At 38.8% G+C, this 24,513-nt stretch overlaps 1 protein-coding gene and 2 pseudogenes across 3 annotated transcripts in view; 1 reads left to right on the forward strand and 2 right to left on the reverse strand.

The window, feature by feature from the left end:
• LOC101707863 (uncharacterized) overlaps nt 1-24,107 on the forward strand; it is a 57,698-nt gene extending 33,591 nt beyond the window's left edge. For all 3 annotated transcript variants that reach the window (XM_087182047.1, XM_087182045.1, XM_087182046.1), the window contains exon 2: nt 22,023-24,107. In XM_087182047.1, the coding sequence (XP_087038173.1) occupies nt 22,070-23,911 (1,842 nt within the window). In that variant the 5' untranslated portion in view covers nt 22,023-22,069 and the 3' untranslated portion in view covers nt 23,912-24,107. The remainder of the gene's footprint in view (nt 1-22,022) is intronic.
• Nucleotides 15,605-16,007, reverse strand: LOC101707492 (alpha-ketoglutarate dehydrogenase component 4 pseudogene; annotated as a pseudogene).
• LOC101726658 (meiosis-specific nuclear structural protein 1 pseudogene) lies at nt 16,768-20,683 on the reverse strand (annotated as a pseudogene).
• Nucleotides 24,108-24,513: the final 406 nt, after the last annotated feature.

A 24,513-nucleotide genomic window follows, 5' to 3' on the forward strand; every position in this document is an offset into this window, starting at 1 on the left:
AAGGGGATTGCTTGTGACTCTTAAGTCCTTGGTGTAATACAGCAACAAGGGTGAGTAAGACTTGGAGAAAAAGAGATTAGCAGAAATCCAAACCTTTATTGAAGAATGTTGCATAGAAGTATAAAGAAAACTGCCTAATTGTATGGCTCCTTTTGTGACTTTTTTTTTCTTGGAATGACTGTCTTTTGTACAGGTGTATATAATGTTATAAACAGTGCACGTGAAACCACTTGTTGGAGACAGGCTTTTTTGTGTGTGAGGAAAAGAGTTTTTTCCAGTGAAGAGAGATTACAATGAGGGACTAAAATCGGGTAGATTTTAGCAGCTAGCTGGGAAAAGCCAAGTTTACTACATCCATGTGTGGATGGGTTGACATTGGGAGACAGAAATAGCAGCAGCTAGCTGGGAGTGATTTCATCCATAAGTGAATGGGCCAACATCAGGAGAGAGAGAGATATTAGAAGCTAACTGGCAAAGGAATTAGGCTTATATAGTTATTGAAAGGGCTAAGGAATCTGGGGTGAAATGTTTATGATTGAGTCTAAGGGCAGTTGGTATGGGTATGTAGACAATCGGTGGGTTTAGTGCTTTTTCTTGCTGATTTTTATGCTTATGTCTTTAATAAGTATTATAGGTTAAAATAGTAAGCATGGACTTTTATGTCAAGCTACTCTGGATTTGAAATCTGCATCAGCCTTGCATCTGTCCTCTTTGAGCCCTTGCTTTCCTATCTGTTAAATGCAGATAGTAAAGTTTCTTACAGAGTTGCTCTGAGGATTGAGTGGATGAAAAATGTTAAGTGGCTAGCACCATGCCTGCCGGGAGGGATAGGTTAGTAGTAACTGTTGTTATTTATAGTGGTTCTACCCTTTTAATGCAGAAACTGAATAGTATTGAGAAGGTTCTCTGGGGATATATCCCAATGTAGACTATTGTGGTGGTTTTATGGTTTCTGTAAAGTATTCACGTCATGTTCCCCCTCTTTTGCATTACATTACTTAATACCATCAGGAAACATTCTGCAAAGCTGTTCAATTCACAGTGACCCTGGGCATCACTGTTCATATTAGACTATTCTTTTTAAAGTATAATGGTGTAAATAGGTTCTGGGTTTTTGGTTTTGGTTTTATGTTGGTTTTGGCTTTTTTTCTTTGTGCTATAATGAGGATTTGCAGTGAGCTACATCCTCAGCCCTTTTTCATTTTTCATTTTGAGAAAGTGTCTCACAAATTGCCCTGGCTGGGCTGTATTTTGAGATCATCCTGCCTTAGCTTTCCAGAGTGGTGAGATTTCAGGAATTGATCACCATGCCCTGGCAATAGTTTCTTTTAAGAGAAATAAATCTGTCACTGTAGGAAACAGGGAAAGGGGACGTTACTAGAACCTCTGCAGTGAGTCCTAGTCTCTTGCAAGCCACAACAGCACAAGGTGAATTACAGGAAAGGTAGAAAAATGAGACTGAGAAGAAGCTGAGCTTTGGGTCTGATCAGTGCTGCTCTGGGCAGCAAAGACAAAAGCCCCCACCTTACTACATCGGGAGAAACAAGTGTAAAAATGACTTGCAGAGAGTTCAGTACATCCTGCATAAATAAGATGTAACAATCCAAGAACAAGGAGGAACTGAGTAGATGCTTTTCCTCCCAGGATGTTTTCAGCTCCCAGAATGTTTCTTGTCCTGGAGAATCACAGACAGCATCACCGGATCATTGAGATCTCAGTTGTGACTGGAGGCCAAAATGCAATTATGTCTCAGAATTCCATAGCTGGGCTGTAGGCAGGAGAACTAGGCTAACCAAGTGATTTTTCCCTAAAATTATGTAGCATTGCTCCCGACATATCTCCCTTTCTTTTTGTTTTATGTGAAGGTGTTTTTAGGAAAAACAAGCACACCCAACAATGACTTGTCCCTATGTATTGTGAGGATCTATAGTGTGTTTGACTGGCTTAGCTGTCTATAATAAGCATAATTTCTCTCAATTGGGGCTGTAAAAGGATTAAAAATCTAACTTTTTTTTAAAACATTGGGCTAAAAAACTTAAAACTTTTGTTGAATTCAAATAACTGTTGTCTTTTGTTATACTTTTCTACTGGGTGTTTAAGACCAAGTTACGGTGAGACCTATATTAAATAAAATCAACCTCTTGCTGTCTAACAAGGTCAATTAAGTCTCCGCAGGCACTGTATTGGAACCATGCATAGAGCCTCTTAGCTCCTCTGTCAGCGTCAGCCATCAGGATGTCGCGGCCTTGCTTGACCCTGTTGCCTTCTGCGAAAGCATGGGAGATTTTTTTTCCTCCAGGTGACATTCCTTTGGCACACTTTTTGTTGGATCTTTACTGTTTTCATGTTCAGCAACCTCCCTGCTCAGGAGGTTGAGTGACCCATCAAAAATGCAGGATCTTGGAGATGGTTCCCTCTTGACTTGGATCTTTTAGCTATTGTTGTTGACCTTGGAGGGCCAGGGCCAAAATATTGGCTGCCTTCTTAGCCCAGATACCTTTTTAGTTCTGGTCTCTAAACTGTGGTTGTTGAACACCCAGAAGAGAAGATCAGTAACATTAGCATTGTAAGAGGAGTAGTGAACTCAACTATTATAATTTTACCTGGATATTGAGCATTTTGGAATAAAAATATAGTTAAACTGTTATTATTGCCAATTATGGTTGCTCTTGTGGTTGGATCCCTAAATAGCTATCTTTTTATAAGATGTCATCTAAGAAAAATAAATGAGCCTACAGGTGTGCTTATTTTCATAGGTGGCTGGAGCGTAAGAGAAAAGCAAATATCTGAATCAAAAGATTATTACCATAATATGTTGGAAGACCCATACAATTAGAGGGCATGAATACATTTTGTACACCAGAAAAAGAGCAGTAATAAATATCACAGTTACATAAAACCTTATGTTCTTCAATGTAGTTTGGTACCAAAAGCATCTTTCTAATAACACTCTCTTGTTTATGCCACAGAAATTAATCTTTTGAAAATGACCAATGTAGACATATTACAATAACATATTCAGAACTTAACCAATGTAAACATTTTATAATAACATATTTAGCATTTAAACGTCAATGATAACCAATGTAATCAATTTATAATAACATTTAGAATTTAAACTTCAATGGTAACCAATGTAATCAATTTATAATAATATAGATAATATTTATTGTGGTGTGTCTCCCATAAGATTATGAAAATTACTAGGGGGTCCCTTTAGTGAATTAAGACCAGAATAATTATTTTCTGGGCAGCCGCTTCTTTATTCACCAAAGGGAGTACTCACAGTCTCTATGTACTTTGACAAATAAATCTCGATGGCACTTTGATCAGTTAGCAACCTTGGGGAAGAAGGGCATGCCTTTAATTTAATAACATTTATCTGTAAGCCAATCCAATAATAGGTGAATATCTTTTAAGGAAAAAAAATTTTTTTTTCAAAAGGTGAAAAGGAAAAGAGAAAAAAAAATTGAGCTCAACTGTACAAACAGACAGACAACAGACAAACATATAAGATAAATTATAAAATTAGAGTGCACTCAAATATATTTGGCCAAATCAAATTATAATATCCCTTTTATGATTTTTAGGTTTATAATTGCATATGAGACTGGTCAAAAACTTTTGTAGTCAATTAACAGAGATCTCTTGAGATTAGAATCAGAGGGAATGCAAGCACTTTTACTCCTATAAATGTAAAAACATTTTCAAGTTGTGCCTTTCCTTTTTAAATTTTTGACCATAAGCCTATAATTATTATTCCTCTGGGGGCATCATCTCAATCCTGGACCCCGCTGTGGATTTGTTGGTCGTCGCTGTTGAGGTGGATCCCTCAGGTGCAGCTGGCTCATTGCTCTCAGCCAGGGTCCTATCACCCATTCTCCAAGATGCTGGCGGTTCCACCAGCGTGACCCATGGTCTCACGTCCTGGGAGGGCAGCCACAAGGTTTCATCATTATCTGTCAGAACACAGGCAAAACCTCTCCCCCAAGTATTAAGGCAGCAGGGCCATTCCACTTACCTGTTTGTACATCTTTCCAAAGGACTTGTGGTTTCTGAGTCTTAACCGTGCCGTCTGTTTGCCAATGGAGCATAGCAGGTGGTTGTGTGGAGCCTGCTACAGGATTCAAAAAATTGAGTACAAAAACAGCTAGATCTAAACAAGCTTGTGGAGGCAGCTGATTTCCTTGTGATTGTTTAAGCAATTGATGTTTGAGGGTGCCATGGGCCCTTTCTACTATGGCTTGTCCTTGTGGATTATACGAGATACCAGTACTATGCTTAACATGCCAAATAAAGAATTTTTGGATAAATTTATTAACATATGTTGGACCATTTTCAGTTTTAATGATGTTGGGCACTCCCATGGCAGCAAAGGCAGACAAGCAGTGTTGTTGAACATGGTGACCTTTCTCACCAGAGTGACACGTGGCATGTATCATGTGTGAAAATGTATCTATGGAGACATGTACAAATCGAGACTTTCCAAAAGAGGGGACATGTGTCACATCCATCTGCCAAATCATATTGGCGGCTAGGCCTCAAGGGTTAGTTCCTTCAGGGGGAATGGGCCGTGGAATCTGCTAGCAACTAGGACAAGCCATAACTATCTGTTGTGCCTGAGCTCGAGATAGCTGAAAATCATGTTGTAATGCTTTGGAGTTCTGATGGAAATAATTATGTGATTCCTTAGCCTGATCAAAAGCAGCAAGGAATCCTATAAGCTGATCTGCTTGTGCATTGCCATAGGAAAGTGGCCCAGGAAGGTTCGTATGTGATTGACTATGTCCAATATAAAAGGGAGCAGTTCTTTGATGTATGGCCTTTTGTAATCTTAAAAACAAGTTTAATAATTTGGGTTCTAAGGTAGAGCGGACCATAGCCCCTTCCAGTCTTTGAGTCAAAGAAACTGCATAAAAGGAATCACTTAAAATATTAAGAGTTTGGGAGGGAAAGTTTTCGATCACAAATAAAATGGCTAGCAACTCTGACCACTGAGCAAAGAGACCAGGTGTAGGCAACACATAACTAAAGGAAGAGGTCCACATTGCTGCTTGGCCCTTAGAGGAGCCATCGGTGAAATGGATTGAGCCACCTTGCAATGGCTGAAATTGAGTAATCTTGGGGAGAATAAACTCATGTCATGAAAAAAGCTGAAACAGAGGATCACTAGGGTAATGATTATCTATGTGTCCAATGAAATCTGCAAAGGCTACTTGCCAATATAAAGCAGTCTTTAGCAGCATCTGCATTTGATCCTTATCAGTTGGGATAATGATGAAATGAGGGTCAGCACCAAATAACTGTAGGGTATGATTACGTCCCAAGGAAACTATTTTTGCAATTTGCTCTTGATATAATTGTAGAGATTTCATTAACTAGTTAGATAAAAACAACCATTCCATGGGAAAGACCTGTTTCTCATACTGTTGCCCTATTAAGCCTGTAGGTGAGTGGAGGGGTGTTAAGCACAAACAAATAAACCAGATAATTAGAGTTGATATGAAAAACCTGACAGTTATATATGCTTTATTCTATTAATTGTAACTCCTTTTGTACCTCTGGAGTTAATTTTCTAGGGGAATTAAGATCAGAATCTCCCTGTAATATTTTATACAAATTCTCACTTGAAAAGTTGCTATCCCTATCTTAGGCCTAATCCAATGAATATCACCTAATAATTTTTGAAAATCATTTAACATTTTTAATTTGTCCTAAATTGTATCTTTTGTGGCTTAATCGATTGCTCTACTAACAAGGTACCCAGGTAAATATAAGCTTCAGATAGTTGAACCTTTTCAGGTGCTATGCACAATCCAAAATGCACTAAATCCTTCTTTGCAACAGTAAAGGCCTGTAAAAGTAGCTGTTGTGTATTCACAGAGATTAGTATGTCATCCATATAATGTGTTAAACATACAGTAGGGAATAATGTACGAGTAGCTTGAAGAGCCTGTGCTACAAAAAGCTGACACAATGTGGGGCTGTTAGCCATTCCTTGAGGCAACACAGTCCACTGAAAGTGCTTCATTGGTTCTTTAAAATTCGTACTAGGTACCGAAAAGGCAAATCGAGGTTGGTCACTTGGCCACAAAGGAATGTTAAAAAAGCAGTCTTTTAAATCTGTAATTATAAATGGCCACTTCTGGGGGATTGCCACTGGGTTTGGTAAGCCAGGTTGCAGTGCCCCCATTGGAATGAGGTTTGCATTAACTGCACATAAGTCCTGAAGCAAACGCCATTTGCCTGACCTTTTAGGAATAACAAAGATAGGTGTGTTCCAAGGGCTCACAGATGGTTCTAAATGTCCCTTGTTAACTTGTTCTAATATGAGTTGCTCTAGAATGGTTAGTTTCTCCTGTGGTAGGGGCCATTGATTAAGCCAAATGGGATCATTTAATTTCCATTGTAAAGCAAGGCTGCCTTGGGCAGAGAAACTTCTTCAATAGCCCCAACTAAAAATTTTGATCATATCCAATTCCAAAGCGATTATCTTTTTGTTTCTGTTCTATAGGCTGTGTTGTTCCCTGACGTTGCTTGCCTAATTCTTTTCCTGGTTCATATCCCATTTTAGACATCATCTGTTGGCCCAGTTAAGTTTCAGGGGGCAGTCACTACGACTCTTCATTCTTCCAACAAATCTCTGCCCCATAAATTTACAGGTATGGGAGCAACTATGTCCCATTTGACCATCAGGCCCTTCATAAGGCAGGGGAATGGAGCTTTGCAAAACTTGTTGGGGGGTGCCAAGGCCTACCAGAGATGTTTTAGTTGGTTTTTTTTCCCCCAAGATGATGGCCAAAAACGTGTGCCAATCACGGACACATCCGCGCCTGTGTCTATCAGTCCTGTAAAGAATTTGCCATTCAATTTAGTTTTGCACATGGGCCGGTTTTTGGAAATCTCTTGGGTGAAAAAAATCTCTTCTTGAGGAATTTCTGGCTGAGGATACTCTCAGGAATTTTTAAGGCTAACATTATTTAATTGTGGTTTAGGCAAGAGCAACAATTGTTTAATATAATCTCCTTGTTCTATTACCCAAAGTCCTGTGGCGCTAACAGGAACACACAATTCAGGGGTATAATCAGAATCAACAATACCTGGAATAACTGTAATGCCTTTCAGAGTTAGAGGGAAGTTTCCAAGTATCAAGCCAAAGGTTCGGGGGTGGGGGGGATCCATGAATTCCTTTGGGGACAGATCCTGGAGTCTCACCTCCCAGCAGGTGAACTCTGAGCAGCAGGAAGATCTATTCCTGAGCTCCCCAGTGTTCCCCTGATGAGGGAAGAAATGTCCCTCTGGACACCCATGCTGTCTGATTTTGTACTTGTGCATGGGTCTGAACCAGGTACCACTGACTCGGGGACTGGAGCCCCCTGGCGCTGATCCCCTATTGTTTCCCGAGCCCGGGGAAGGGCTCGATTTCCATTTCCCAGCAGCAGTGCACCATCCCTATCATATTTGGAGTGGTATTGAGGACATTGGCCAGGTGGTAACTTATTTTCTCTGGATGCCTGACTCAGTGGCTCTGGGTCAGCTTGTAAAGCCACTTTCATTTTGCAGTTTTTTCTGAGATGCCCCATTTTTCCACAATTAAAACATTTTAAATCACTGTGTATACCGTGTAAATGTTGGGAGATGGTTTGAGCCATCAGAGCTGAATTGTATAAAGGAGACCCAATATTCTGGCATGCCTTAATATATGCTCCAAGATCTTTAGAGGATCAAACAGGATTTATTGCCTGTTTGCAATCCATATTAGCATTTTCATAGGCTAGCTGTAAAATCAGGATGTCTGCTGCCTGGGAATTAGAAATCTGTCTCTTAACAGTTTGTTGTAATCTCGCTACAAATTCTGTGTAAGTTTCCACTGGCCCTTGCATGATTTGAGTAAAAGATTTTGTCAGCTCACCCTCAACTGGCACAGAAGCCCAAGCCCTCCACAGGAGGTCCTCTAGCTGGTGAAAGAGTAACGCTGGGAAACAGGCCTGCCTGCTTAAATCCAAAAAGTCACCTGTGCCTGATAGCATGTCGATAGTAACTTCTCTTGACCGAGCATCTCCCTAAGCATTTTTATGAGCCTGTTCCCTGATTAAAGAACGCAGTTCCACCTCAAAGTGGAGATACTGAGCTGGGGATAGGCACGTTTTCGCAAGGTGAAAAATGTCATAAGGAACCAGAGAATAAGTCTGAAGCACATTGTCAAGCAAACCCACTGTATAGGGGCTTTGGACACCATTAGTTAGCACACTCTGCCTGAAGTCCTTTAGGATGTTAAAATCAAATGAGGCATGAACATACATGTCCACCTCTGGGTCATCAGTATCAGGCAAAACTGAGACAAGAAAGCACAAAGGGTCTCCCACTGCCTTGCTCGATGTCACAGCCTTTTGCTGGGTATGGTGATAGGGAGTGGCCCCAGAAGAGGGCTTCACAAGAGGGGCAGCTAGACCTTTGTGAGATGGCTGAGGGGCTAGAGAATTAGGGTCTTCCTCAGCATGCTGTGGTGGTGGAGCAGAAGCTGCAGTGAGATGAAAACAAACCAGAGAAGAAGCTGAACAAGTGGAAGCCTGGACAGAAGGGTTGGTGGGGGGAGGGGTAGCTGAGGTTTCCTGAACTGACTGAGAGAATTTGAGAGCAGAGTGGACTAAGGCCCCAAGTGGGTAGCGTTCAGGGGGAGAGACCATCACCCCTTCCTGGGGAAAAGATGGGACGTACATTTGTATGTCTTTTAACAAATCTATCACAGCATCCTTAGGTACTGGGTACATAGCTTGCTTTAACAGTGACTTAAGTAATTTGGCAAAGTTATGCTGCTCTGATGACAGAGCCTGACCCATAGTTGTAACTCAGCAAAGATAGAAAATTACCCCCAGCTGGACACATTTACCACCAGTGCCCCTCGGCCAAGTCCGGAAATCGTCCTGGAAGATCCTTGTGCTGTCTCTCTTACTCCAAGTTTGTCTCACAGTCAAGTTCACCCCTGGATCCAATTCACATCTAAGTTGGGCACCAAATGTAGGGAACAGGGAAAGGGGACATTACTAGAACCTCTGCAGAGTCCTAGTCTCCTGCAAGCCATGGCAGCACAAGGCGAATTACAGGAAAGGTAGAAAAATGAGACTAAGAAGCTGAGCTTTGGGTCTGATCAGTGCTGCTCTGGGCAGCAAAGAGGAAAGCCCCCAGATTACTGCATCTTTTATTTAGTACATCGGGAGAAACAAAGTGTAACAAATGACTTGCAGAGAGTTCAGTACATCCTGCATAAATAAGATGTAACAGTCCAAGAACAAGGAGGAACTGAGTAGATGTTTGTTCCTCCCAGGATGTTTTCAGCTCCCAGGATGTTTCTTGTCCTGGAGAACCACAGACAACATCACCGGATCATTGAGGTCTCAGTTGTGACCAGAGGCCAAAATGCAATTATGTCTTGGAATTCCATAGCTGGGCTGTAGGCAGGAGAACTAGGCTAACCAAATGATTTTTCCCTAAAATTATGTAGCGTTGCTCCCAACATGTCACCACAAAAAAATATAAGAATATGTTAGTTAACTTGATTTAATCATCCCAGATTGTATATAAGCATCACATTATACCTTATATATTTATAATTATGATTTACCAATTAAAAATAATGATTTAGATAAGAAAGAAAAAGCTGGAGTATACTTGGCAATGTTTAAAATACTGAAAAGGATACCTTGTTAAATTTTATCTCTTTTTAAAATTATACCTCTGACTGTAAACTAATCTGTGAGTCCTATGGAATATATTGAAAATGACAAAAAGGATAATGATCAAAATGATATAGGGAAGCAAATAATCCTAATAAGCAAGATAATCCAAAAAGGAAAATGTTATAGCTCTCAACCTGCTAGATATCTGAAAGGCCAAAGAATGAATTCTAGGAACAATAGAGATTAAGAGTAGAAAGAATTTATTGAGAGTAAGAAAGCTTCTGTGTAAGACAGACAGAAGGGGAACTGGAAAGTGGGTTACCTACCCACCTTACTTTTTAAAGGTGTTTTATGGGACAAAGCCATGAGGTTCGGAGTATAACATCCAGTGGAAAATCACAAGGTAGGCATGAGGTGGGATAAAACCATTATCTACCAATAAGATTGCAAGTACAGTGGCCTGGGTAATATTGATTAAATATAGCAAGTGTACATGGATATCCCAGAAGGAATGGGCTAGCTAGGGATGGTTTGATCCCCAATTAAGGTGATTGATGTCTACTGAGAATATCAATCAATTATTATCCCTAAGGTAAGTAAGAGGGTGTAGTAGTTTGTTTTCTGTGCTGAAGGCCCAGCCCTAACTACCTTTTAATTAACTTGGCTGTCTGCAATAAAAGGATTATAGATTTTTAGATAGAAGCAATGCACCTAAAGTAACAAAATTGACCTTAATCTTTTAAAAGACCAAATGCAGAATTTTTTGTATTTTGTATGAAATATTTGATTTATAGAATCACAAATGCAGATGTGTTGAGCAATGTGTGTCACTTGGAAAACTGGTCATTTATTCAGATTCATGAAGTAATTTCCCAGATATGAAAAATCAATTTTGTTTTTGTAAAAATCAACTTTTTGTAAATAAACTATGTAGCTGGTTAATTAAATGCAGAATCATCAAATTTAAATGTCACTACATTTATTTTAACACATTCTCACTGGCTTGAACCATGAGTGGTGCATGCATGACTGTCTTATCAGGCATTGACCACAGGTGGTACAAAAGATCTAATCACTTTTACTGGTCTGTTTACTAATTAAAAAGCCACCCGACAGGACAGTCATGCTTGTATCACTGGTGGTTGAAGGCTCTCACTAGTGAGAGCACAAATTATGGCCCCATTGTGAAGGTGTTGAGAGATTTAATAAACGTTATTTATCTTGCTCAAAAGGTTTGTGAAGCTGAATTACTTACATGTAAGGTTTGGTGCAATTCTACCAGATTAGGCTGTTTAGTTACAGAGATATTCAGTATTAAAAGATTTACTGAAGTGAAACCTCATTTCATCTCTTATTCTATAATGAGCCACTTGATATATATAGTATTTTACTTTGGATGTTATAGAAATACCCTCTTTAAAATTCCCTATAGATTTCCTTTGCTGAGATCCCAGTCTCCAGGGAGTCTTCTGCTTGCCAAATCTGGCACTGCCCCTAAGGCCAGGTGTTACTACTGGAGCCCTTAGAAATCCTATGGACCCAATATGGCTTTCCCCTGTTTTTGATGATATCCAAAGTTCATTAGTCCTTGCAATGTGGCACTAAATGATACACCCTTAATTAAACAGCCCACTGTCCCTACATCTAGACCTTCCCACCTTGTGCCACTAGAGCACCCCTGGTTTTTGGTCACCTCAGAACTCCACTCAGAGCTTCATCAGTTCCTGCAGGCTTTGTGACTTCTTTTTTCATTTGCAAGTTCCCTGTAATATTAATTGGTATGAAAATAGATATTTCTATGCTAGGTACAAGTTTTTATGTTTTATTTTTGGAAAGCCTTCGATTTACCCTTGCACTCCTGTAATCTCAGCACTCTGAGAGACTGAGGCAGGAGTATTTAAAGTATGTAAAGTTGCAACCCAGGCTGGGTGACATACCACCTTAGTGAGACATTATCTCAAAATACAAAAATATATGGCTGAGAATATAGCTCAGTACAAAGGCTTTGAGTTCAGTCCCCAGTATCCTCCCCTCTCAAAAAGAGAAACACCCCTAGATCTTAATTTTCTGATTAAGAATGTCCTTTGTTGGAATGAAATAATGTGTGGCAATGAAATGATGTCCTTTGCTAAATATTCTGGCACCTACTGCATAATAAGTCTTGTGGCCTGTATGTGTAATGTATGTTGTATAATCTTTAACAAGGATGCTTACATACCTTACGTAGTTACTAAGAAATACATAATGTAACTTGCCACAATATTACAGGTAAACATTATGTTTTTAATATTTTGTTTTTGTGGGGGTTTTTTGAGACAAGGTCTCACTGTGTATGTAGTCTAAGCTACCCTTGAACTCTTTTAGGTAGCCCAAGCTAGCGTTGAACTCACGATCCTCCTCTTCAGCCTACCAAGTGCTGGAATTATAGGCGTGTGCCACAGCAGCTAGAAACATGTACCATACTGTTAAAGTGAATAGTGTTATAACAGTTTGCCACACTTTTCAGATTGTTTCTAACCAGAAAGGTTAATCCTTGGGAAAGTTTATTACTCTTGAGATTTAGGAAAATAAAATATTTTGGAAGACTGTAAAAATCTGAATCTGGAGTCTTAAGAATTTGTAGAAAAGTAGTCTAATTTTGCCATCATTTTACAACTGTGGCTAGGATATCCAGAAAGGCTAAGTGAAATTTCAGAAGTAACAAAGCTAATTAGTAGCAGAGGGAAAATTAGGATTTAGGATTAGGCTGATATATTTTCTACTTTTTCCACTGGTTTGTTTGGATATACATGAGGTCACAACTATGGAAATGCAAATTGAGAGATTGTATTCCTTTAAAGCTTTTTTTCCCCTGTATGTAATCTGCTCTTTTGGATGTGTGTAACTTTTTTTTTCTGGTACTAGGGATTGAACACTAGGAAGCTCTACCACTCTGCTACAGCCTCAGTCCTATTTTATTTTTTATTTTGAGGCTGTGTTTCATTAAATTGTTGGGATTACATCCATGTACTGCAGTGTCCTGGTATAGTATTTGTTTTGTTTTGGTCTGAGAAAGGGTCCTGATAAATTGTCCAAGCTGGTTTGAACTTTCAATCCTCCTGCCTCGGCCTCCCATGTAGCTGGGATTACAAGTGTATGCTTATTATTATCACCTTATAGTTTACATATTTGCTCATTCCCTCATTACTAGACATCTGAGTGGTTTTCATGGCTTTGGTGTTGTCTATCTGTTTGATCTGGAATGAGCTCCAGAGGATGAGTTCCAGAGTTGGCATTTCAACATACATCACATTAACTAAATGGCCAAATTGCTTTCCAGAAAGTATGCACTGAGACTTTCTGAACAGATTTCATGTATAGAGTCGGACTTTAGCTAAGGACTTCATCTTCGGTGTTTGTGGGATAAAACGTGATTAGTTTTATTGATGAGGTAAACTAGCAGTATTGTTTAAGTATCCTATTAGACATTATTCTGTTTCTCTGTTTAGTATGTTTTGAGAAGCTGTTGTTTATGTTTCAGCAACTGCCAGGACTGCGACTATAGAAAGCATGATTTGTTTTTCTTTCTTTTATCTAGGCAAGCTGTATAAATAGAAATACAGCTTATCTATCATGATACTAATTTGTAAGTTTATTAGTAGGTTACATATTCCAGAAATCTGGTATATTTCCATGTAATCTTTATTTCACCCCTGGATACTTTTATGGTGGGATGCTTTTATTTCCCCCTTCCCACAGAAATCATCTTTTCTGAGCCACAATTTAAGAAAGTTTGCTAATGGCACCCAATTTGAAGCCATAGTATATGCATTTTTATTTGTAACTTAAATATTTGTTGTAATTATAAAAATCATTTCATGTCCTTTAAGCTCATGTTTCTGAAAAATTAAGATTCAAAGTATTAAACTATTTACATAGCACTCAAAATGAAATAATAATTGGATACATTTAGTCTTTTCTAAGAAATGGCACAGCCAAAATTGAAATGTCTAATGGAATGATTTAAGTTACTGATTTCTTCAAAGTCTAAGCCACAAGCCTTACATTACAGCAGAGCATAATGTTAAGAATGGGTGTTCTTGGCTGGGGATTTAGCTCAGGGGTTCTGCTGCCTGCCTCACAAGTGCAAGGACCCGAGTTTAGTCCCTGTTACAAAAAAAAAAGAAAAAAAAGAATGGATGTTCTGGAATCCAGCATGTTTGGATTTGAGTATTGACTTGACCATGTATCACTTCTGTAAATGTCTCTGGGCTTCATTTTCCCTTCTGTGTGAAAGGGAGGTGATAATTAAACTGCCTTATGGACCATTAGGAGTAGTATTTTACATAATTATTGGCTTTTATGTTCCATTCCTGCTCAGATTTCACCTGGTTACATTTTAAACATATGTAGCTTTTGTTTAGGAAGTAAACCTTTTTTTTTTTCTTTTGATTTGTTTAACTTTGGAAAAATTTTGAACATGTTGTAATTTATAGTGTTGAATTTAATTGATAGCAGAGATTAACTGATGGGAGGAAAATGATTTAACCTCCAGGTAGGGTAGAAATACTGAGCATAATGGTGCTTGCCTGTAATCACAGCACTCTGGAGGCTGAGGCAGGAAGACTACCGAGAGTTCAAGGCCAGCCTGAACTACATAGTGAGACTCTGTTGCAAAAAACAAAAACAAAACAAATGATAGTGTATAATTTTTTCTTTTCATTTTCTTCCTTTATTACCTAGATAGAAACACAGTATAATTCTGAATCTAAGTGCAGAGTGGGCATCCTGATTTCGTAAAGCATCTCGAGAGTATTTTTGTAATGAACAAAGAAACACATATGTATGGTTCCCTCACAGGGCTTGCTCTGGAGTTCTCACACAGCTGTCACATACCTCATGAGACCCTGCCACACTTCCCAGAATGCCAGGTTTTCTGGGAGGAAGAACATTGTGTAGAGGAGTCCCTTTCACACTCCTTCTACTGAAACATCTAGGGGAGGGGCTTACTCATCGTGTCTGTGCCTGCAGCCTATATACCAGTGTTGCCATTACCATGGGTCACACATGGTGAACCTGCCTAATTTTTGATGGACCTAATCATATAATCATCTTCTTTTTAGAAGCTGAAATTAGATCTAATATATTTAGTTTAATATCACAGTATTTGTTGTAGAAACAATTCTGAACATGGATTTGGAAATGTGAGTTGTCTTTTTCCTTGTCCCACCTTTGACTAATAACATGACTGTGGACAAATTACCCGACTAATGTTTTCTTCAGTTTTGATGTTTGTGTATGAAGAGTGAGTAATCATTCTTAATTTCTTGGTTGTTTTTTTTTTTTTTTTTTGGTACTGGGGATCGAACTCAGGTCCTTGTGCTTGTGCAGCAGGCAACGAAACCACTGAGCTAAATCCCCAGCCCAGTCATTCTTGGTTTTTGTTTTGTTTTTTAGTTTTTGTTTTGTTTTTTTTGGTACCGGGGCTTGAACTCGGGACCTTGTGCTTGCGAGGCAGGCGCCAGAACCACTGAGCTAAATCCCTGGCCCAGTCATTCTTAATTTCTTGTCTTGCCTGATGGATTCATTCTGCTGGGGTTCCTGGGGTTCCTCATTGTCTTTTCTTAGGATATTGATTAAAATTTTTTGGAGTGCTGGTTTGGTATTCATGAAGTTCCTCAGGTACTCTTTGTCATGAAAGTATCTTTTTAAAAAAATGTATACTTTAATAAGTATAAAGTATATAAACAATAGGTAAGCTTATGGAGAAGCTGACCAGGATACATAAATTAGAAGATACAAGTATCCATCTAAATTTTCTATGTTTCTTTTTTCTTTTTGCGGAAGTTTTATTAAGGTTGTTTAATATACAACTTTTCATATGTCATTTTGGAAGTCCTTTATTGTAAAGATAATTCTTGTCTGATGACAAACAGCAGCCACAATCATTATTCTGGACTTCCACATTGGATAAACTCCATTTCCTCTTGAGATATAAATTTCCTTCTGTACTTCTGAGGTAGCATTTTTAGTATTTCTGCAGTGTCTGGTGGACCCGGAGCATCAGCAACTCCGGTGATTTGCTTCCCTCAGAATGCTGTGAAATTACAGAAGAGTGAGATGGGATCCCTGCTGATCTCAAATCTTCTGATACACTGGGTTTAGGATTGTCTCTTCTGTCAGGGAACCTTATTAATGGTGTATGTGGCTTGACTACCTGGACGACCCAGCTAGCAGATGCCATCTTGCTGCCCATCATGACCCTGGGAAGGGGCAGCTTCTTTGTCATGAAGGCATCTTATTTCTCTATTGATTTTGAAAGATAGTTTTGCAGGGTACATCAATTTGGATTGGAATTTTTGGGGGGTTTTTTTGTTTTTTGTTTTTGTACCAGGGATTGTACTTGGAACCTTGTGTTTGTGAGGCAGGTGGTGGTACCACTGAGCTGAGCTAAATCCCTGGCCCTGGAGGTTGTTTTCTTTTAGGGCTTGAAATACTCCACTCCAGGCTCTTCTTATCTTGAGGGTTTGTGTTGAGAAGTCTGCTGTGATTCTTTTTTTTTTTTTTCAGTTAAAGACATTAAGCTGTTTAATTTTTATCTGACAATTGTTTTAAAATTATGAAATAAAGGGATGTTTTAGAAAATTTAAGTAAGACAATGGATTCCTACTTCCAGTAAACTGTAAAACGAAAGTTACACTGACATCTAGTGGTTACATAGAAAAGAACGCAGTTTTTACCAAATCTTATCACTTCTTTTCACAAATTTCACTCCTTTTCTGATACGCTTTCCTAAACTCTTCACCAAGCATATCAACATCATCTTGTTTTAAAAACTCCTTTAAGCAGATATCCTAATTTTATAGCATGTTCTTTGAGAAGTTTTAGCCTTTCTTCTTCAATAATCAAATTGATACACCCTTGTCTTCTTTGCTGCAACTGCCATTCTTCAAGTTCACATTGCTTGTCTGCAAGGAACTAGTTATGACACTCTTCAATAAATTTTTCCACAGCCCTTCTGTGTTCCAGTTGCTACATTCTTTGTTTCTGAGCATTCATTAATTCTATCTGATCATCTTCAGCAAGTTTAGCTAGCATAGTTCTTCTAAAGATCTCTTCTTCTTTTGCAGCCTATTGTACTAGTTCTTTCAAGGCCATTTGACCGAACTTGAACTCAGGACCTTGCGCTTGCAAGGCAGGTGGTGGAACCACTGAACTAAATCCCCAGCCTCATCTCTTTTTGCTTTCTTAGTTTCTCTTCTGCTTCTTCTTTTATTTTCCTCTTATAAACTTCAGCTGCTTCTTCCTGGTATAATTCTTGTCGAACTTGTTCCAAATCTTCACACTGTCACAGCATTTCTTCCAATTTCTAAATCAGCTCATTTTGCAGCTGTAGCCTTTTGCCCTCAACTTCTTGAACTTTTGCCATCCTTTCTTCTCTTCGCTGCTGCATATTGGCAAACTCTATAATTTTCCTGTTTTCCTCTTCCATCTCCTCACATTTCTTTTTTCTCCACAGGGCCTGCTCTTTCTGAAACTCTTCAGTGTACTTCTGAGTTGTATTCATTTTTTCTAACTTTTGTTGCCTTTCTAATTGATCTTCTTCATATATTTTCCTAACAGTTTCATCAGTCATGAGTTTTTCTTTCAGCAACTGCTCATAAGCATCCTGCTTTCTTTTTTCTTGCTCTTCCAAGTTATTTCTCTATGTCAAGATAGTATTGTGCCTTCTCTTTGTTTCATTTGTCTTCTAGTGTTTCCTTCCTTTATTACTCTCTCATGCTCTTCCATCATGGTTTTGGCTATTTCAGCATCACATCTCATTTGCTCATGTTTAATGGCATCCTTTTCAGCAATCTGGGCTGCCCTCTCTTTATTCATGTAAGTAGCTCTTAATTTCTTCTCCAGTTCTCTGAGCTCAGTACTGTTTTCTCTTACTTGCTGCCTCATCTTTTCTTCCTTTAGATTTTCATGTTTTAGTCTTGCCAGTTCTGCAGCCAATTTTTCTTCTTGTTCCAGCTGGAGTTCCCTTAATCTCTTATTTTCTTCTGCAGTTCGTAGAAATTTCAGCCCATAGTTGGCTGGCTCCTAGCCAAGGTAGCATGGCAGAGGGGCACTGCAGAGGAGAAACAGAGCAGGCAGGAGACAGCATCAGCAAGAAGCAACAGCTTAGTCTGCTGTGATTCTGATGGGCTTTTCTTTGTATGTGAGTTGTTTCTTTTCTCTACCTGCTTATAGGATTTTGTTCTGCTGTTGGGTTTCTGGAATCTTAACTATTATATGCCTAGGTGTAGATTTTTTTTATCACAGCTAGTTGGGAGTCCTACATGCCTCACTTATCTGCATGTCAAGTTCTGTTCCCCTGCTTGGGAATTTTTCTGCTGTTACTTCAGTGAACAGGTTTTTTTTATGTTGTCTGCACTCTCTCCTGTTTCTTCATTGATGCCTGTCAGTCTTATGTAATTCTTCTTTGCATCACCCAGCAGCTGCTGGATTGATTTCTCATGGTCCCTTACTATTTTTAAGAAATTTTTCTTTTCCTGGTCACTAATTGTAATCCTGTCTTCAGTATCTGTATTCTGTCCTCACATTGGCTCATTCTGCCGCGTAAACTTTTAGTGAAGTTTTTAATCTCCTGGATATCTGTTTGCATCTGTTTTATGGATTCCATTTGTGTCTTTTTTTTTTTTTTTGTACCAGGGATTGAACTCGGGACCTTGTGCTTTTGAGGCAGGTGCTGGAACCACTGAGCTAAATCCCTGGCTCCATTTGTTTCTTTCTTTTTTTTTTTTGGTACCAGGGCTCGAACTTGGGACCTTCCGCTTGCGAGGCAGGTGTCAGAACCACTGAGCTAAATCCCTGGCCCTCCATTTGTTTCTTATGCTGGGATTCCATCATGTTCCTCAGCTCCTCTTTTTTTGGACCTTGGGCATGCGAGGCAGGTGACAGAGCCACTGAGCTAAACCCCCAGCCATCCTCTATGTTTTTTTAATCTGTGTCTGCTCTAGAGTTATTAATCATGTCTTGCACTATGGACACAATCTCTGTTGTTATCTGAGAAATTATTTCTGATTTCATTTTTTCCAGACCTTTTTTTGTTGCCAGTTCAGGGAGTTCAGATGGTTGAATATCAGATTATTTCATCTCATTGCCCTTTGGGGTTGCCTTAGGTGATCTCAAAGTCTGGTTTTGAGACTTGTTTACATGTCTTCTCATTTCAACAAATGCAGCCTGCTGTGCCTTTGTTATGACTTTTTGCTCACCCAGTGGAACTCAATTTTCAGCAAGCCTCAGAAAGGCCTTCTCTCTGCTGCTCACCACTCTGCCGATTCCTGGGTTCAGAATTGTGGCCTTTTGGATTCCTATGTTGCTCTGTTGTTGGGATGGGGTTCTGGCTGGGGCCTGTGCACACTTGGGATGGTATCTGGGGGTGCCTCTGTCTGGGGCCTTTCCACCTGCATAGCTGTTGTCTGGGAGGGCCTTTGGCAGGGGTCTGTGTGCACTCACCCATGGTATCTGGGTGGGCCTCTGGCTGTTGCTTGCCTGCCTGTACAGCACTTTTCCAGGAGACCCTTTGGCTAGGGCCTGTGGGCCCAAACTGCTGGGATCTGGCTGGAGCCCTGGCTGGGATCTGCACGTACCTGGCCTCTCTGGTCCACATGGGCTTCTCGCTGGGATCTCTGTGATAGTGGGTTTTTGAGGTTCCCCCATCACAGTTGTATTGGTGCTTATCTAATTTTTCATATTGATTAGTGTTTGCTTTATATATTTGCATGCATCAATATTTGTTGTATTATATAATTATGATTGTTATTGCCTCCTCTTGGATTGTTCCCTTAACATGTATGTAGTGACCTTCTTTGTCTCTTCCGAACAGTCTTAGCTTGAAATCCACTTTGTCTGCAAATAGAATAGTTACCCTTGCTTTTTTCCTGGTTCCTGTTACATGGAGTACTCTTTTCCATTCTTTGACTTTCAGCCTATGAATTTCTTTTTAAGTGAAATATGTTTTTTGTATGTAGCATTTTGTTGGATCTTGTTTCTTAATCCATTTTGCCAGTCTCTTTCTTTTGATTGGTGAATGGACACCATTTACATTGACAGTTATAACTGATATGTATTGACATCCTTTTCACATTAATTTCTTTTTTTTCGGTTCTTTTTCTTTCTTTTCTATTTACTTGCTTTCTTTGCATGGTGAATTCATTCTATCGGATTTCATGAAATTATTGTCCTCATTGTCTTTTTGTAGAGTATCCCCGGAATGTTCTAGAGTGCTGATTTGGTGGTCATGAATATCTTCAGGTGTTTGTTTTCAAAGAAATATTTTATTTCTCCATCAAATTTGAAAGATAGTTTTGTAAGGTACAACAATCTCAGTTGAAAGTTGATTTTTTTAGGGATTGAAATACTGCACTCCAAGCTTTCCTTTACTAAGGGTTTGTATTGAGAAGTCTGCAGTGATTCTGATGGTTTTTTTTTTAAATAGGTGATTGGTTTCTCTTCTTGAACTGCTTTTAATATTTTGTTATGTTGACTTTCTGTAACCTTGATTACTATATGCCTTGGTGTAGTTTTGTTCTGATCTAGGCTACTTGGGGTTCTATATGCCTAACTTATCAGTTAGTCATTCTTTTTCTTTGCTTGGGAAGTTTTCTGCTGTTACTTTTTTGAACTTTTTTTGTCCTTTGTGCTATATTCTGATTTTTCATTGATTGTAATTAAACTTACGTTATTCTTCTTTGCATCATCTATCATCTGTGGAATTGATTTTTTGTGGTCCCTTACTGTTGTAAGAAGTCTTTCATTTGGTGCTTGCTAACTAAATCTGTCTATAGTATCAGATATTCTGTTTCCACATTGGTTGATTCTGCTCTGTATACTTTCAATAGAATTTTTAATCTGTATGTCTTTTAGGATCTGTTTTATGCATTTCAGTTCTTTCCTATGTTGCACATTTATGGTTTTCATAACTTTCCTAAGCGCCTCTTTTTTTTTAGTGTAGATTCACTAACCATGTCCTTCATTATGGTTGTCATCTCTTCAGTAAACTTTGCAATTATGTCTGATTATTTTACTAGAGCCTCATTCATCTGTTTTGCTACATCTGCTACCATTTCAAGAAGTTCAGCTGGGTGGCTTGTGATTTCTTTCTCCTCAGTGCCCCTTGGTTTTGTCTTGGCAAGCCAGAGGTGTGGGGTTCATCTTCCTTCCATGTTTTTTAATTTTACATTTATTATTTGTTTTCTGTGTTGATGTTTGTAAATTGCTTTGGGTAGGTAGCTTTGTTACTAGTACAGAGACCTCTTTAGGAAATTATTATTTTTGTTGTTTGAGGTTTTTTGTTTTTATGGTTTTTTTGGGGTACCAAGAATCAAACTTGGGACCTTGTGCTTCCAAGGCAGGTGCCGGAACCACTGAGCTAAATCCCCAGCCCTGGGAAATGATTACTTTTTAGAGATGTCTCCTAAAAGTATATACCTTTTGGCTTGTGAATCTCTCCTAAGATCCTGCCTCTGATTTTTTAGGGGTTAAAGGTTAGTGTCTGTTTGATCTAGCACCCAGTTCTTTGGTACTGGACTATGGTATTGTTTATGACCACCATACAATGTCTGTATTGGCATACATGAAAGAACAACTTATCATGACTACATCACCTTCGCTAAAGTAGTAAAACCAGTAATAACAGTAACATCAAGCACAATCCAGAAAATGACAAACTGTAGTAACTATTAATTTGCCACCTTTAACCATACAACCTTTATAGTTATATAATAAAATCTAAAACCAATTAGAAAATTATATATAGTAAAAAGGAGAAAAAGTAGAGAAATGAAAGAAGACAAAGAGAGTGGAAGCAAGGCTGAAAGGCAAGCGAAGATTATCTAAGTAAACAGAAAAACTAGGAAACACTCACATTGTGCCCTGAGTCTAGTTTCCTGCTCTAATCTACCTTGTCCCAATTACTTTTCAGTCCTCAGCTAGCTGCTGCTACATGTATTCCATCCAAGGGTTTTGTTACATGCAGTGGAATGAACAGGTAACATTACTTCTCATAGACTTCGCTTGGTAATGGTGGTGTCAAATATTGAATTCTTTCCCTATGCCAGGCATTGCTGAAAATATTATATGCCTTTTAATAGAACTATGAGGTAGACTGTTGTTATTGCCGGTCTACATTTTGGATAACCAAGGCATTTTAAAATTAAGGAAAATATGAGAAGGACATGCACCTAGGAAACTATTAATGTGGGAAGTGTAATCTAATGTAACTCTTTAGAGTCCCAGCAAGGTCCTGGCACCAACGTGCACATTCTGAGGACATTGCATAGAACCCCAATCCACCTGCTTCTGTGACTTTTACAGGCTGCAGGTTGCATAACAAAGACCCTGGGAGACCCTCAAGGCATCCAATGGAGGCAGTGACCTTTGAGGATGTGGCTGTGACCTTCACCATGGAGGAGTGGGCTTTGCTGAATCTATCTCAAAAGAACCTCTACAGAGATGTGATGTGGGAAACATTTATAAACATGGCTGCTGTAGGAACAACATGGGATAACCAGGAAATTGATGAGGCATACAAAAGTTGCTGGAAAAATGTAACAAATGAAGAGGTAGAAAAATGCTATCAATACAAAGCTTGGAGTCAACATGAAGAAATATGCCTTGGGACTCCAGATGCTAATGGGAACCTGAAACAAGCTGTTTTAAAACCAGCTGAAAGCTTTGCTTGTGGAAAGTCCTTGACAGGAGATTCATTGCCAAATGTGCCCATCTTGGCTCACACCAGACACCAAATATGTGAGTATGAGGGATTTGAAGAGAAACTATCTAAATGTAATGAACCTGGGAAAACCTGCAGTGATTCCCAATTCTTTCAGAAGCATGCAAGGAGAAAGGCTGTAGAGAAACTATATAAGTATGAGGAAAGTGGGAAATCCTACTCTGATTGTAGTGAAAGAACTCACCCTGAAGTGAAGACCTTTGTATGTAAGAAAACTATGAAAGTCTCTAACACACCCAATGACATTCAAATCCATGAAGGAAGTGACAGTGGGGGGAATCTGCATGTATGTAAACAATCTGAGAAAACATTCAGTCCATGCAAATATTGGCAGAGACATGAAAGAAGTCACACTGGGGAGAAACCCTATGTGTGTAACCAAAGTGGTAAAGCATTTGCTATACCCAAATATTGGAAAAGACATGAAAGAATTCACACTGTGGAAAAAGCCTATGTATGTACACAATGTGGGAAAGCATTCAGTACAAACAACAATTGTCAAAGACATGAAAGAATTCACACTGGAGAGAAACCCTATAAATGTAACCAATGTGGGAAAGCATTCAGTACACACAATTATTGTAAAATACATGAAAGAAGTCACACTAGGGAGAAACTCTATGTATGTAAGCAGTGTGAGAAAGCATTCGCTACATACAGCAGTTGTCAAAGACATGAAAAAAGTCACACTGGCGTGAAACCCTATGTATGTAACCAGTGTGGGAAAGCATTCAGTACACACAGTTGTAGGAAAATACATGAAAGAATTCACACTGGGGAGCAACCCTATGAATGTAAACAATGTGGCAAAGCATTCACTACAGTCTATTATGGGAAAATACATGAAAGATATCACACTGGGGAGAAACCCTATCGATGTAAACAATGTGGGAAAGCATTCATTATACACAGCCATTGTAAAAGACATGAACGAAGTCACAGTGGGGAGAAACCCTATGAATGTAAGCAATGTGGGAAAGCATTCACTACACAAAGTCACTGTGAAAGACATGAAAGAAGTCACACTGGGTCAAAATCCTATGAATGTAAGCAATGTGGGAAAGCATTTACTACACTCTGTTATCAGAAAATACATGAAAGAATTCACACTGGGGAGAAACTCTATGAATTTAAGAAATCTTATGAATGTAAGCAGTGTGGGAAAGCATTCACCACACTCACATATTGGAAGATTCACCAAAGAGTTCACACCGGGGAGAAACCTTATGAATGTAAGCAATGTGGGAAAGCATTCAGTACTCACAGCTATTGCAAAAGACATGAAAGACGTCACACTGGGGCAACACCCTATGTATGTAACCATTGTGGGAAAGCATTCACTACATACAATTGTTGTCAAAGACATGAAAGAATTCACACTGGGGAGAAACCCTATATATGTGTGCAGTGTGGGAAAGCATTCACTACACATAGTCAGTGTCAAAGACATGAAAGAAGTCACACCAAGTAGAAATCCTATGTACATAAGCCATTTTTGAAAGTATTTTCTAAATCTTTATTTTGTAGATAAAAAAACTCACATTGAGATGAAACATTGAGATGAAAAACTCACATTGAGATGTATGTAAGTCAATGTTGGAAAGTATTTACTAATTACTTTTTATTTTGTAGACCTAGAAGAACTCACATCAGGCAGAAACCATATCTATGTAAGCAATGTGGAAAAGCATTCAGTATACACATGTACTGTCAAATACATGAAAGAACTCAGACTGGGGAGAAATGCTACATATCAAAGACTATTTTGTATATGCTGTGAAAATTTCTCATGTAGTGGAGACTAAAGATAATGTGAAAACTTTGATGTCAATTTTTTCTTTGTAAGTTTTCCAGTAAACATTCCTAGATGGAAATAGCCTAAAAAGTACCAATATTGTGTAGTGTATTTTTCTTGTAAATGTTTGGATTATTTATCTGTAATGGTTTCTATAAAAATAAAACTTGTGTTGACTTTAAAAAGTGTACCACCAAATTAGCACTATATTGACATGGTATTGTCTTAACATCTGTTATTTGAGAAATGAACAAGGCCTGCTAGAGTAATTCCAGAGT

The sequence above is a fragment of the Heterocephalus glaber genome, unplaced genomic scaffold, assembly GCF_053883595.1.
Source record: "Heterocephalus glaber isolate CG9 unplaced genomic scaffold, H.glaber_assembly_v1.0 deba00001472, whole genome shotgun sequence".
NCBI lineage: Eukaryota > Metazoa > Chordata > Mammalia > Rodentia > Bathyergidae > Heterocephalus > Heterocephalus glaber.